The 16,700-nt window shown below is 35.3% G+C and overlaps 2 protein-coding genes across 5 annotated transcripts in view; one reads left to right on the top strand and one right to left on the bottom strand.

Moving 5' to 3' along the window:
• Positions 1 to 16,700, bottom strand: part of LOC111507945 (uncharacterized) — a 139,939-nt gene that overhangs the window by 79,430 nt on the left and 43,809 nt on the right. For all 4 annotated transcript variants that reach the window (XM_074176280.1, XM_074176278.1, XM_074176279.1 and 1 more), the window contains one exon: positions 13,321 to 13,671. In XM_074176280.1, the coding sequence (XP_074032381.1) occupies positions 13,321 to 13,671 (351 nt within the window). The remainder of the gene's footprint in view (positions 1 to 13,320; positions 13,672 to 16,700) is intronic.
• On the top strand, positions 3,135 to 10,919 carry LOC111512602 (uncharacterized). Its single transcript, XM_023168744.2, has 3 exons — positions 3,135 to 3,295; positions 6,353 to 6,479; positions 10,409 to 10,919. The coding sequence occupies exons 1-3, from the start codon at positions 3,205 to 3,207 to the stop codon at positions 10,503 to 10,505; spliced, it is 315 nt and encodes a 104-aa protein (XP_023024512.2). The 5' UTR covers positions 3,135 to 3,204; the 3' UTR covers positions 10,506 to 10,919.

Below are 16,700 nucleotides of genomic sequence, written 5' to 3'. Positions count from 1 at the left end.
ACATGCTTCAACGAAGAATTACTCCGCATATGGGGAACATTCATACAACGTTTCAATTGAGAGAACTTTTAATCGCTGAATGGGCAAATGTACCTCAACAAGACATTGACAATCTCATTTTGTCGATGCACGATAGATGAGGGCCGTAATAAACCAGCGTGGAGGCCATACCCGTCAAATTTTTTTCCCTAAAGCGATCTAAAAAAAAAATATTGCCATTTTTAAAAATATCCCTAGACTTTTCCACTTTTGGAGTGTTGTGCCCACTAATTGTTTCATTTTTGATTTTTATATATATATATATATATATATATATATATATATATATATATATATATATATATATATATATATATATGCTGCGTAAACGGAAACGAAACATAAGTGGAACCACCTATTGGTGTGACACCCAAGTCAACTTGCCAAGTTTTTTATGTAAGTGTTGGTGGTTTGACTTAATTTTTGATTTTCATGGCATTATTTTCCAGCAGATTGACTGCATTAACCTTTCTAGATTTCATATCATTTCTAGAAACATGTGGATTCGTTTTCCGATGGCATTTCAGGTTAGCTTCCCAAATTTCTGCTACCGCAGTTGTCGGTTGATTGGTCAAACCACCAACATTGACATAAAAAACTTGGCAAGTTGACTTGGGTGTCACACCAATAGGTGGTTCCACTTATGTTTCGCTTGCGTTTACGCAGCTATTTTTATCAAGTACTTTCTTGGTTTTTTCTCATTTTGTCTTCAATCGAGGACCGCCTGCCCGGTACTGACGATGCCCAATAGGCTGAAACAGCTGTATACCGGTGGCTCTTAAATTGAAATCAATATGGGAATAATATATATATATATATATATATATATATATATATATATATATATATATATATATATATATATATATATATATATATATATATATATATATATATATATATACATATATATACACTATATATTAGTGCCATAGGCGTACTGCATTAAAATTATTTACTCTCAGCGAATTGAATAAATGAATTTATACGACGAAAATACAATATTTATTCTTGAAAAATATTATTCATTACAAACAAAATAACAAATCTACTACGACACATGTTAAAATATGTCCAGTAGTAACCAAGACATTTTCCAACAAATAGGTATTTATTTGAAGGGAATTGAAAAAACATTGTATTTTTGAAGGCGGTATTATACTGTCAACAGACACATCGCACCCATCCACAAGACCGACTTGGCTTTTTAGCGGGGTTATTCGTGATTTTCTTGAGTTTACTTCGAGAGCGCGTTGAATAAACATCTATACAACATGGCAGCTAATTGTTCGGGAATCGTGAAGCGTCCGAAATTGTCACCATAAAATATAAATGAAATAACAATTGTTATGAATGAATATGAATAAAAAGTAAGGAGGAAGTAGTGCAAAAATGCGTGAGTATGACCGGTGTCAATAGATCGACAATTTTTAGAATTGTCAAAAAACTCAAGGAAAACACCAACTTTTTCGAGCCGAAAGTATCATCCACTGGTAGAAAGTGTTTGGTTATCGATGAAGAAGTGAAGAATTCTATTAGGAGAACAGTACAATCTTATTACATAAAAAAGAAATACCTACATTAAATAAACTTTTGTCAGTTATTCGTGAAGACAGGTTTTTTCCTGATAAAAGGAGATCTCTATTATGGAAGATATTACATGAGCTGAATTTCACTTTTGGAAAGCAAGATAGAAAGAGCATGTTAATAGAAAAATCAGAGATTGTAGAATGGAGAAGAAACTATTTAAGAGAAATAAAGAAAGCCAGAGCACTAGGTAAATCTATTTTTTATTTGGATTAAACATGGGTTAATGAGGGTCATACCGTCTCGAAGGTTTGGCATGATCAAAACATCAAAAGTGGAAGACAAGCCTTTATGAAAGGTTGCTCCACTGGTTTGAAAATTCCAGTTGGAAAAGATGGTCGTCTTATCATCACTCACATAGGCAGCAGTGAAGGATTCGTGAAAGATGGATTGATGGTGTTTGAATCGAAGAAAAATGGGGATTATCATCAAGAAATGGATGCCACAGTATTCGAAGTATGGTTTAAAAACTTACTTGCGAAACTTCCGCAGGGATCCGTAATAGTAATGGATAACGCAAGTTACCACAGTAGACGAGTCGAGAAGCTGCCGACGTCGTGTTGAAAGAAAGCAGATATTACTGAGTGGTTACAAATGTTAAAAGCGGAGCTCCTCAACTTGGTCAAACGTCATAAGTCATTATTCGTCAGGTATGTCACCGATGAAATGGCGAAGACTAAAAGAATGTCGGTTCTTCGGTTGCCGCCTTATCACTGTGAATTGAATCCAATAGAGTTGGTTTGGGCTCAAGTTAAAGGATTCATCGCAAGGAATAATAAGACCTTCAAGCTGTGTGAAGTAAAGAAATACCTATACAGTGCTCTGGAAACAGTCGACCAAAAAGCTTGGGAAAAATATATCCACAAAACAATCAGAATCGAAGCAGAGATGTGGGATCTGGTTACTCCAATTATTATGCCCTTCGTCAAACTAACGACCTAAGATTACCCATACCAGCCTTTACTCTAGTCAAAGACTCTATATATTATAATGGTCTCAAGATGTTTAATCATTTTCCTGACCGTATTAAAATTTTAGAGGATAACTGTGTATTTCGAAAATCAGTAAAAGATTTATTATAGGGTACACCCTATTATAGTTTAGAAGAGTTCTATGAGGACAGCTTTCTCTAATTTATTTTGTCAACTGTATTTTTATTAAATAGACATGGTATACTGCATTTGAACATTTTGAACTTTTTTGGTATTACATTTTATTGTATGATGACTGATAAAAATTTGCAGCTTTGTCAATAAGACCTAATGTTCTTTGGACAATAAAGCATATTATTATTATTACCTTACACAAAACAGCGTTGACTCATCATTTTGAATTTTGATAATTCTTTCATCAAACATATGTTCTTTTCTCGAGGTCTGTTTTTAAACTCGACAAATAGCATAGTATGGTTTATTTATGATAAATAATTTACCATAATTGATTCTTGTTGGTGACTCAATAATTAAAATTGCCAATGAGTTCAGAGAGCTTATGAATATCTTCATTTCAAATATAAATAGAACTGTAGGCGGTTCAAATGAACATAATCATCGAATATATTCAAACAAACGCTGCAACATGAAAGTCGCGCAATTTTTTATCATTGTTAGTGCGTTTTATGCTTCTTCTTTTGCTTGGGAAGCCACTATTCTGTATGATCCGTCAACACGTGAGTACATTCATATAATAAAAATACACTGAAATGAAAACATAATTTCTTATATCAACCACTCAGGTGACAATTTATACCAGGTCCCAATATTATTACGACTTACGTGTAGAGTTAATTAAAGTGTGGATGCCAAGTAAGCCCAAGAAAAATTGAACACTTGAAACAGTTCAATAGCAGAAGGAAATATATGAAAAAAATGAATTCATATTTAATTTTTCAAATTTAAACGTACATTTACTCGAAGTCTCCGGAAAAAAAGTGCTGTGTATTAGCTTATTGCCATTTTTTTATATGTACTAGTGGAGGCAGTGAAAAATGTTGATTACCGCGAAAATGTGTAACCGGCTCTCACAGAAACTGAAGTAAATTCCCTCCCACTTTAAATTTTATGTATGACATGCCGTATCAAAATAAATGCTCTTCTAAAATTGTAGTTTTCAGTGAATTTTCTCTAAATTTAAGCATATGGGAAAACCAGAGAGTATGCGACATCTATGTTCAATAATTTGAATGTCAAACTCAAGGAAAGTATTAGTATTTTCATAAGAAACCTTAGTCACAAACATTCAAATATTAGTTGTTTAATCTACTTTTTGCAGCTCTTCATAATCATTGGTAGTTTTAAAAAAATATTATTCAGTGAATAATATGTATACATTTGAAAATATATTCAAATTCAAATGATTAAAATTGGAATTTGTATAAATACTTATATACACATATGTAAACTGACATATGCAGATATGATAATCTTTTTTAAAAACACATTTATAGAACAAATGATTTGGAATTTTCAATAAGTTGCTAAAATTTATTTACAAGGTAATATTGGGTTTAATATGTGAGAATGCCATAGCATAACAAATGCTTGCAAACCTTCTATTTCTATATTGAAGGTTGATTTCAGTAAATTTCTTCCTTTCTTTGGAAGATTCAGACGTTTTTTATGTGAAGAAGTGGAAAGTCAAACCTTGACCTTGAAAATATTTCTCCATGAAATGAAAAAAAAATTACATCTTTGGAAAGGAAAAAAATACTGATTTCTGTATTATTGAAAAATTCGAAAAAAATGAAACAACGTTTCCATAGACGTATGTCAAAAAGGTGCAATCAAAGCAAATTAGTGAAATTCTTCTAACTGAAAGGATTCATTGTTGTTATCCAGAAGCAAATGTTTTTTTATGGTAGGTATTTGTCAAAATATATTGTATAGGATACCTGGAGGAGAATAATATTCACAGAGAAAAATAAACCGTTTATTTAACATTCATCTATTAATAGCAAACTTCAATAACTTAACTATGAATAATTGCTGCCTTCAGAACTAAATTAGATTCATTAAGTAAAATCCTTTTATTTTCAAAAGATATCTTCAAACTGAAATTTGTTATTGTAACAATTTATGTGTATTCATCTGAAATCAGACTTATAATTCTTGAGAATATTAACAGGAGTTTTGTGTAACTTTGGTTAAACAATACTTTGGCTTAAATTGAAAGGGTTATATTTTAAGGAGTGATTAAATTTTTTTTGGAAAGTTTTAGGCTTTCTACTTTTCTATCTTCACTAAGCATGACAGTGTTCCACGTAAAAATTTTTACCTTTCATTTTGTACATTGTGTAGGAATCCTGTGAATGATATCTGTCTCAATTCCATAGTGAATGTTTGGAATACAAACTGAGAAGATAAAAGTGTGTTTGTATAATTCAGTGATCATATGAAAGTATTTGTTTCAAAAAATGTTCTTTTCTGTAATTCAATGTTAATATGAAAGTAGCTGTTTTAGGAGGGCTTTTTCCTTCAGTTTGTGTCTGAAAATTACTTCTTTGCATGATCTACGCATCTATATATTGTTACTTCTTTCAAAATTGATTGCATCATTCCTTTCTTTGGAAAATTCCCACATTTTTTTGTATCAAACTTTCTTTTCCAAAAATACTTTGCCGATTTGATTTGAATTGAAATAGATAACTTCTGTTTTTTATTTTTCAATGGAGTATAAAGGCCTATTATTGTTCTTTTTGAAACCACCCCTAGCCCCAATACAGTCCATTCGCATGAAGAGTCAGCAACAAGTTCTTATGATGCACTGTTTGGAACCTTTGGTGTAGTAATGTATATTACTAGAGTTTTTTCCCAACACCAAATCGTTATTTTTAACACCTCTTAAAGATGATCACTTGGTGATCAAAACACGTGTCGAGGTGTTAAAAATAACGATTTGGTGTTGGAAAAAACTCCAGTAATAGGTATTCAAGAGACAGGTTGTGAAAAAAAAAGAGTTTTGGCTATCTATTTCTCCATCATTGAAGAAAAGATGTGGGAGTTATTAAAAGAAATGAAGAAAACATGACTACAAACTCTTTACCACGATATGTAGATCATACATAGAAGTTTTTTTCAGACACAAACTATTTTCATATAAACATTGATTAACACGAAATTCACTTCTTCCCATTCAGTTTGTACTCCAAACATTCGTTATGGAATTGAAACAGATATCATTCATAGGAACACTACATAAAGTATTATATGAATAAGTATTGATATACAATTTCACTTATGTGGAACACTACATCCTCAATGGATGTTAGTGTTCCACACGTCGTATCACGAAGTTTCGTGATACGACATTGTCTCATCACCTCATCAGTATCGTTTTTCATAACATTACAGAACTCACTTTTTTCACGAAATTACGAATGACAGTACATAAACACATTCATATTTCTGTACATGATCTACACATCTTAGTTATTCTTTCTTCCTTTCTCTTGAGGTTTTCCACATTTTTTGTTCATTGATGGAGAAGAAGAAAGTCAAAAAGATTTTTTTACAAATATAAATCAAATCGTTGACTGAAACTGTTTCAGTAGTTGAACACGTGGCACCGCAGGTTTGTATATTCACTCAATTCAGTCATTTTCATAAACTGGTATTTCCTGATACCTCAAGATATTGAGGTATGAGGCGAAAACAGTGTACAGACATATTCAAAATTTGAAGGGAGATTTCCCTCTCTTCAAAAATATTGATCACTCTTGTTGTTTCAGATCAGTCTAGTCACTGCTTCAGCGACAAAAACGAAATAGGAACAATGGATAAAGGAGAACAAAAAACATTGGCGAATGAATGCGTATTAGCAAAGTGTTTGAACAATAGGAACATTAGATTAGTAGGGTAAGATGTTGTTTTTCTAATTTACAACAGGTTCGAAACATCAACTCCAGGAATATTACAATGTTTTCTTTGAAAATTATCTGAATTATTGATATTCTAGTGCAACGATCGGCAACAGGCGGACCGCGGACAGTTTGTGGACCGCGAAAAGTCGAACATCAGACCGCCAAATATTGTAATGTGTATAAAAATTAATACGTAGATAAGGTATACTATACCTTTATTAATTCAAGTAATATTTTTAAGCCACATAAAATTCAACTAAGTATGTACTTATTTCATTTCAAGTTGCCTAGTCAACCTGTTTTACAATTACCTACAACTGATATGGTTTTATTACGCTAGTTGCACACACACACACCGATTTTGGACGGCCGACTTTGTACCGGTCGTTCAATTTCCAATAGTGAACCACATGTGGAAACGGGACATGGCACACACGCCGACCGGTGATCGTCGCCGGTAAAATACCGGTGAGCAGCCGTCCACTGCCACTGTATCGCCGACAGTACCGGGAAGTAGTGGCGTACATGACTAAATACGCTCTTGCATACTCACCGGTTTTTTTACCGACCATTCCAGTCTCGAATGCTCGGTGAAATTGTAGTTACTACGCATTAACTTCGTTTTGGTAATGCGTGCTAATTACGACAACAAAGCAACTGATTGTTTGACCGATAAAAATCCGGTGAGTGTGCAAGCACCCGCTACCAATAAAATATCGGCCGATTTTATACTGGCCGTCCAAAATCGGTATGCACAGTTGCACACACAGGGTGTGTGCCAAGTCCCGTTCCCATATGTGGTTCACTATTGGAATTTGGACGACCGGTACAAAGTCGGCCGTCCAAAATCGGTCGATATTTTATTGGTAGCGAGTGCTTGCACACTCACCGGATTTTTATCGGTCAAACAATCAGTTGCTTTGTTGTCGTAATTAGCTCGCACTACCAAAACGAAGTTAATGCGTAGTAAGAACAATTTCACCGACCATTCGAGACTGGAATGGTCGGTAAAAAACCGGTGAGTATGCAAGAGTGTATTTAGTCATGTACGCCACTAACTTCCAGGTACTGCCGGCGATATAGCGGCAGTGGACGGCTGCTCACCGGTATTTCACCCGGCGACATTTACCGGCGACGATCACCGGTCGGCGTGTGTGCCAGGTACCGTTCCCACATGTGGTTCACTATTGGAATTTGGACGACCGGTACAAAGCCGGCCGTCCAAAATCAGTGTGTGTGCAACTAACGTTAGGTTTGTTCTGGTTCTACGAAATTCAGTTTCTAGGACGTCAGGATCATGCGCAGTTGATATAGAGCTGGTTTATTTAGGATAATTTCGGACTGATGAATCCTCTGTTCTGATTTCGACTGCGAAATGATCCTAAACTGTTTTGAACCGTCCCGAATCGTTCTTGCTCTCGAGGCTGAACTGTTGAGAACTGTTCCCGTTGCTCATGTGCATTCATGTGGAAATTTGTTTGGGCTATTTGCTAGGATGTTTTTTTATTTGTTTGATTTGAATATTTGATGATTCAGGTTAGATAACATTTGAACTGACTATAAGAATACGCTACATAACAAAATGGACATGATCAATAGTATTTTCCCATCTTCATCTCTTCATATATACGATATGTGGTACAGTGGTCTCCTCAAAAGCGTTCTGGTTTAAACAAGTGTCCGAGACTATTTCGGACTGTTTGAGATTTTTTGCTTGTACGCATCATGTCTTGCGCTGTTTCCAAACAGTTTCAGATGTTAGAACCAGAACAAACCTATTAGTTTTCTATCTACCCTGTGTGTATGTGTTTGTGCGCGCTTGCCACTATTTTGTATTGCTGAAACAAGCGCGAGCGAGTATCAAAATCGAGAGTGCTGGCGTTTGGGCGGGGGAAGCAGACTTTCAGTCGTAGCGCAAACAGTGGAGCAATCATTCATTTGTTTTGATGTTTTTCGCATTTTCATAATATTTTCGTACCTATGCTAATATGCATATGCCTAAGCGTGAAGTGGACAGTGAAAATAGGAGGTTTCTGGCAGAATGGACTGAACAATATTGTTTTACGCTGGTTAATAGGCCTCAAGCGGTTTCAGTGTGCCTTATATGCAATAAAACTGGCGCTATTGTTGAGAGTGGAAATTTGAAGCGACACTATGAAACAACTCATTAGCAATTTCACAAAGCCTTTCCTCTTGGCAGTAAGGCTCATAAAGAAAAACTTCAATCTCAATTCTCACAAAAAGAAAAGCACAAAATTACTAGTTCGTTGCATAAGCGAGCAAGAAAAATCCACAGAAGCAGCAACCATTTTCAGATTCTGAGATGGTGAAAAAAATGTATGTTAGAAGTAGTCACGGCACTTTTTGAAGAAAAAAGTTGTCGCTCCATTTCAAAGTATTTCATTATCAGCGAGAAGTAATGCACGAAAAACGGAAATTTGTGCTGCTGATATTAAAAACACTCTTCTTCAACTCCTGTAAAAGGCTACGCCATATCATTTGATGAATCATGTGACATTGTTGATGATGAACAATCCAAAAAGTGAACTGCAATAGGAAAACCGGCTCCAAAAAAAAGCAAAAACTGTTTTTTCAGTTGGAAAAGTGATGGCGACTGTTTTTTAGGAAAGTTATGGAGTTATTTTAATCGATTATCTTCAAAAAGGAAAGACCATAACAGGAGCATACTACGCATCATTACTTGACAAGCTGAAGGCAGAACTTGCGAAAAACGGCCACATTTGCAGAAAAAGAAAATCCTGTTTCATCAAGACAACACACCGTCCCACACCCAAGCGGTTGCCATGGCGAAAATCAACGAATTACGGTTTGAATTGCTTGACCATTCGCCTTACTCACCAGATCTTGCCCCAATCGACTTCTTTTTGTTCGTAATCTAAAAATTGCGCTCGAAGGACAGAGATTTTCGTCAAATGAAGAGGCAGTCACCTTCGTGAACAATTATTTTGCAGAGAAAAACGCCGAGTACTATTTGGACGGGTTACAAAGATGGTAGCATCGCTGAGAGAAGTGTGTAGAGTTAAAAGGAGACTATTTTGAAAAAAATGTGGAAAAAATGTCCCGTATCTTTCTTACGTCGGAAACTTATCGGATCGCCCTTGTATATACTCCCCATTATCCTACAGTGAAGTTGAATCTTTAATGATTTTGCTCAAATTATTAGTTGTTCTGTATGTTACCTCCAAATCTATGTTTTATAAAAAACGAGCGATATTATTACTGGGTTCACCAATGGTCAATATCACATAATGCTTACTTACTACTCATCAATCTTTATCTGTGATATTTACTTATTTGTTCCTGTCATTTTCATATACTTATTGTATTTACCTATACCACCAGATTTTATTTATATTAATATTAAGTGACATTTGTATTGTTAATGTAATTATTTTTATGACTTGAGTTTTATCAATTGTTTAAATTGAAAGCTTTAATAAATCTATCTATCTATCTATCTATCTATCTATCTATCAATCAGCATTACCAGAACATGCACTTAGAGCTACTGAGACTATTAAGGGAGGTGATGAAAATTCAAAAACGTTAAAACAATTCCAACAGAAAGGAGGATATAATTAAAATTGGCAAAGTCCAGAGACCGAAACCATTAATGTAGTATATGATGTGAGGATATATAAGCACTTTGTTCATTGCCTCGTCGCCATTGATAATATCTACCGCAGTCGTAGACGAAACTTCAGGCACAAAGACCTGCAGACCATGACCAACCAACCCAAAAATAGCTCTGACACAGTTATCTCCGGTGGTAAAATTATACACTCTGATATTTTTCAATCGTTCTTGACTTTTCGAAAAGTCCGTTCACGCCAGTTATTTCTTACATTTTTTAATCTTACTTTTTTGCTTGTGAAATATAATTACTTATTTCTAAATTTTTAGGTGTGGGAGCCAACTTGCAGAGCCACCTTGCAAAATTGTCGATGGAGATTTGTCTAAACCTCATCCAGATTGCTGCCCTCAGATTGAATGTTCCTAAGAATTAGAAATATAAAACTTTCCAACATTTAATTATCTCGCTTTTATCAATCTATCGGAACTTGATAGATATCACAGGGATGAATATTCTTTCAACATTCTCCAAAATATTAGAAAGGGCCTAAAACTAACAAATTATTTAGAGAAAAATTTGCTTATGCCTTCAATACGAAAGGTTTCAGCTGTAAAACAGCCCTTTTGAATATTACTGATGATATAATTCAAGCAACTGATAGATACAATTTCGATATCGCTGGACTTCAATAGAGCATTTGATGAGCTCAGTATATCAAATGGGAATAATTTTGTAATTAAGAAGCAAAACAAGAGTAACAAATATATTTATGAATAATTGTCTTGGAAATGATTAATTGAAATACGATATGAAAAAACTAATAAATTCTGAAAATTATAACGTCTTTATAATTGTTATGAATCGTCCCCTCCTTATTCTTCATCGTCCTCATCTCAACTCATTTGGCCTAATGAACATAAATTGAGGCTCAACTTCATTAAATGATCATATATGAATATTTCCCCGAGACTAATTAATACCTCAAATAATTCGATTAATGTTACTGCGCCAACAGGGCGTTGGAAATGTTGATTCGTACAAGTTTTTGGTCTAACGTGAGCAAACGCGGCACCCAGAGCGCGGACAGCTTTCTCATGCCTGACTGTTGATTCAATATGTGACAAACACTTTCTTTTGACATGCTCATAACCTCTGCTATCTCTCTCACTTTAATTTGGCAGTCGTCTAGCACCATTTGGTGAACTTTGGCGATGTTTTTGTCAGTAATTTGCCGTTTTTGGATATCGCAAACGTTCATCGTCCAAGTTTTTACGGGCACGTTTAAATTCAGCTGCCGAAAAGTTCACTGTGGTAAATGATGGTGCTGAGTCTCCATAACCAGAATCTAACTCATCTTTGGTTCACGTAGGCGTATTGCCTTTCAAAACCAAATGTTTAATGACAGCTCGATACTTGACTTTGTCCATTTTTATAAAAACACTCACATCAACTCACTCAAACGACTGTTACTTAACGACTGCATGTCCAAAATTGCCGAAACTTCTGTGAGTAACTGTCAACAGAAGAACAACATAATTTACTAGCTTTTATTTACGAGTGCTGCCATCTTCATGTTGAGGTCGGAAACTTTTCAGATCACCCTCGTAAGTTGATGAGAAATTGTCATGGAACAAACACATTGGAAATATTAGAAAGAAATAGCCTCCTCCCATTGGAATGTTTGCAAGTTAGAAACTTTATACCTATACATTTTTTCAAAAATATACATTTTAATCTCATCTCTCATTTATTCACATCGGCATTATCTTATTTCTGTTTGAGGAACAGCAAGTAAATCTACAATGAAACCTCTATAAACCTTACAAAACAAAATAATTAGAAGCATTTATAAATTACCATATTTGGAATCAACATTGAACTTATATAAATCAAACTATTTATTGGACTCAAATTCACTCTATAAACTGAAAATCAGCTGTTTCATTCATTCTGCTAAAAATAATACAAAGAAATCAAACTTTAATTTTATTCGAATTGGAGATGAATTTTTATAATCATGCCGCAAGATAAACCAAATTACTGTCAAAAATTAAAATAAAAACAACTTTTGGAAGGAAGTCGATATATCACGATGGGATCATTATACATAATTCAATTCCAGAGAAAATAAAAAGGTACTATTTCATTACAAAATTTAAATATCAATTGAAAAAATATCTAATAAGTTTAATTTCATAGTATTACACTTGAATTCGTTTTCAACGTGTATTTTCTGAAAGCAATTTCCTATTTGGCTGCACTTATTATTATTATTCTTTCAAGATATTTTATGTGTTTATAGTAAAATATCTTATTTCTTTAAATTGAAATGGTTATATTTTTGGGAGTGACAAAAAAATTAAATCTATACATAGATGTGTAGATCACGCAAAGAAGTAACTTTTAGACACAAACTGAAAGAAAGTCCTCCTGAAACAGCTACTTTCATATAAACATTGAATTACACGAAAGAAAAATTTTTTTTCGAAACAAATACTTTTACATGAACACTGAATTATACAAAAGACACTTCTCTCTACTCGGTTTGTATTCCAAACATTCGCTACGGAATTGAATCAGATATCATTCACAGGATTTCTATAAATCCTGTGACTGATATATGACTTAATTCCATAACGAATGTTTGGAATACAAATTGAGTAAAGAAACATGTTTTTGTATAATTCAGTATTCATGTAAAAGTATTTGTTTGGAAAGAACTATTCTTTCGTGTAATTCAATGTTTATATGAAAAGTAGCTCTTTCGGAAAGGCTTTTTCTTCCAGTTTGGAAGTGAAGTTTTCTGAAACAAGTTACATCGTATAACACTGGCTGGGCACTTGATTCTATTTTGTACAAAGCCAAAACGCTAATCGAATGCAAGTATATTCACCTTATTTTTTTAATAGACCTCGTATGGCACCATTAAATCAATCTAGTTGTCTGTGTATTAATCTATAATGGCCGTCTAGTATGCCCTACTGATTTTCTCACCCAATTGACTTCAGCCACAACAATGGGAACCTTCTGTCAAATATAATCCAATGTCCGTTGTACTAGTAGCCAGGAAAATAGTTGTTTTACTACTGAGTTATACACGCAAAAGAAGTGAAATATATCGAATTTTCACGGGAAATAAGCATTTTCTACGTTTATATTTTGAGTTGAATATATGCCACAACAACCTTTCAAACAAAAATAGCTATGAATAACTGAAAAAAAGCTGATATTTTCTACTCACATGTAATCCGTATAGAGCACAGAAAAGCTAGGCCTGGATAGCCTGAGGTTAGCAGGTCCCAATACTTGCGAAATCACCTCATCATCACTCAACGACGAATAAGGTTGTTCTCCGCACTCGCAAATTTCCCACATCGTCACTCCCAAAGACCAAACGTTACTTTCAGGTGAAACTGGCTTGGGTTGGATCGTCGTTTGGGTGTAGGTGAGTGCTTCTGGTGCACACCATCTGACAGACACTCCCGGAGAACTTTGATAGTAGTCGTTCGGGTATTTGAAAACACCAAGTCCATAGTCGCCAAGTTTCAACGTCAAATTGGAGGTGAGCTGGCAATTTCGACTAGCCAAATCGCTGAAATAGAAAAAAATTACATTAAATTTCTGGAAATCTATTCATATAGTAAAAGTTTAGTGGATCGCTGTCTGTACATGGAAGATATTTCATATATTAATGGGGGGTCTTTACTATAGCAATTAAATCCACAACTTTCATGTCAAAATATGCCTGTTGTTAAGAAAAAATGATCCTGTTACCCAACTAAGGCGCGGTGAACACTGGAGAAAGGTGTTTGATGAAACTGGTTTCACACACTGTGATGTTTCAAAAAAACCGTTTCAGTGGAACGTGCACACATAAGCAACGGTTTTTCCATTAGTTTCGCGATGGATTTCGAGCAAGCAGTCGCCTCAAAAAATCTCGCCTATCGGCAGTGGCGCAAAAACCCCAGTGCCGAAAATCGAACTAGGTTTGTTAATGCTCCCATCAGTTGCAAACTCAGGATAAATGAAAGCAAAGAACTTCACAATCAGAGAATTAGGAATAAACTGCTTGTCAGTCCCAACTGGACTTGATCCTTCTGGTCGGTAGCTAAAGCAGTTAATCAGAACTTTACAAAATCCACAATTCCACCACTAACACAGGCGGATGGTTCGATAGCAACAACAGCTATAGAAAAAGCAAATCTACTAGCTAAACAATTTGCGTCACACTCCACAGTCGATTTTCTGAGAAAGGCACCGCTCAATATTCCCACACTAGAATCCACAATGACGGAAATTACTTTTCGACAGCGTCTAGTCAGGCGAATTTTGAAACAGCTCAATATCAACAAGGTGTCTGGTCCCGATGAAGTGCCCATTATCATACTTGAAAAGTGCGCGAATGAACTAGCGCTACTATTTTGCAGACTTTTCAACCTGTCTTACAAGAAATGGTTTTTCGTTCTTGTTGGAAGATTGCTTGCGTTCAGCCTATTCCGAAAAAGGGCAAGACAACTCTTCCAAATAACTATAGACCAGTCGCTTTGCTATCAGTGATATCAAAAATCATAGAGAAAGCCTTAAACCACCATATCCTCAAATATTTGGAAAGCTTCAATATCTTGAGCGATCATCAATATGGCTTTCAGACACAAAGATCAATAGGCGACCTTCTGTCGAATGTCACCCATATTTAGAATAACGCAATTGAGAATCATGTAGAGTTAAGAGCGCTAAGCTAAGCTGCTAAGTTGAGTGCTAAGTTGCGCTTGATATTTCTAAGGCCTTTGACCGTGTGTGACATGAAGGTTTGCTGGCTAAACTTTGATGCCATGGATTGTCGGATCATTTTTGTGCATGGCTCTTCAGCTTCCTGGAAAAACGTTCCCTGCAAGTGGCCATCAACGCTGGTGTTCCCCAGGGATCCATATTGTCTATAACCCTCTTTTTATTGTATATCTGCGACTTATTGAAAAAAAAACAAGAATCCAATAAGTATATTGCTTTGCTGGCGACAGCACACCTGTATCGTCATTACATTTGGATTCCAGGACCTTGGCTGCGGATGCACATACATGCAGATGAGGATCTAGAGTTGGGGTGAAAGTAACAAGGTTCAATTCAATTCAGGCATCGGTTTTCTCTAAATAGATAAATGTCTCCGAATTGGATATAATAATGTAAGGTCTGAAAATTCCACTTTCTGCTTCGATAAGTTTGTTAAAAGTTAAAATAGACACCAATATGTCTTGGCACAATCATGTCACTGGAATCGTAAAGGCTGCTTCTCAAAAGCTTGGAACACTGTTCAGAACCAGAAAACTGTACACACCTCAGCAAATTTTGATGCTTTATAAAGCTCAGATCAGACCTTCTTTTGAGTATTGTTCTCATGTAAGGAGCTCCGCACCCAAACATACCCTGAAGCTGCTAGATTTCATCACTTGCAACCTTGATAGTCTGGAACATCTTAGAAAAGTTGGAGATGTTTCTCTCTTCTAATGATACTTTCACGAGAAGTGTTCAAGTGACTTGGCACATTTGATTCCACCAAGAGCGGTGCATATTAAAAGTACGCGATGGACTGCGGCTGCTCATCGTTTTGATGTTCAACCCATTACACCTCGAACTTCACTGTTTAGGAACTCTTCCATCTGTAGAACTACGTTTATGTGGAATCAACTTTCTGAGAACGTTTTACCAAATGGATTCAATCTCCAGCGATTCAAATCCAATGTGAATCACTACTTTCGCACAGGCACCGCTCTAAGAGCGCATTAGGGATTTTCCTGTAGCGCTTGGGTTTTGACCTTAAAAAAATGGTGGTGGCTAAGAATTAAGAATAAAACGCAAGTACCGGGTTCTCCCGTTGAGCAGGGATCCGCACTATCGGCAGCACAGCTGTTTTGCTTTAGTTCACGAACTAAGCAGATATTCTAATAAATTCAAGGATTTTTCAGGATGTCGAAGGCACTTTTTGATCGCCTGTCAGAATTAGTGAATCCACTAATAACAAAGAAGAACCCTAACTGGAGGTTAACTCTGAGTGCTGAAGAAAAACCAACGATTACACTGAGTTGAGTGAAAACAGTTTTATTACTTTGAAATATTTGAAACAATATGATCTATGTTGATAAGGTATTTTTTTAAGGATAGAATACAGGAAAATCCTTAAGGCGCTCTAAGAGCGGTGCCTGTGCGAAAGTATCGATTCATGGTCATTTAAAGTGATGGAAAATCAATATAAAAAGAGGAAAATTATTATACCTGTTTCATTGAAAGAAAGTCTTCAGAAATTGAATAGTAAATGGAAGCAGTTGTTGATGATTGAGAAGTTGGAGATGGAATGTTCCCAGGTACATTACGGAAACAGAAATTGGGTTAATTGAAAATCAACTTTTCAAATATCTGGCTACTGGTGTTTCGTTCAAGTGTTTGGCTCAATATTTCATGAGAGGTCACCAAACTATTGGTTTGGTTGTAGCTGAAATAACTAGTACAATTTGGAAGTGTTTGCAACCACTGTAAATGCCAGTTTCTGTTAAAAATATGTGGAAGTATACCGCACATAGCTTTGTAGTCTGCCCAACTGCTTCGGTTCTATGGATGAAAAGCATGTTG

The sequence above is a fragment of the Leptinotarsa decemlineata genome, unplaced genomic scaffold (genome assembly GCF_025532065.1).
Source record: "Leptinotarsa decemlineata unplaced genomic scaffold, Ldec_3_MD MMD2_tig00001719_RagTag_RagTag, whole genome shotgun sequence".
Lineage (NCBI taxonomy): Eukaryota > Metazoa > Arthropoda > Insecta > Coleoptera > Chrysomelidae > Leptinotarsa > Leptinotarsa decemlineata.
This window is presented reverse-complemented; position numbering and strand designations above follow the sequence as displayed.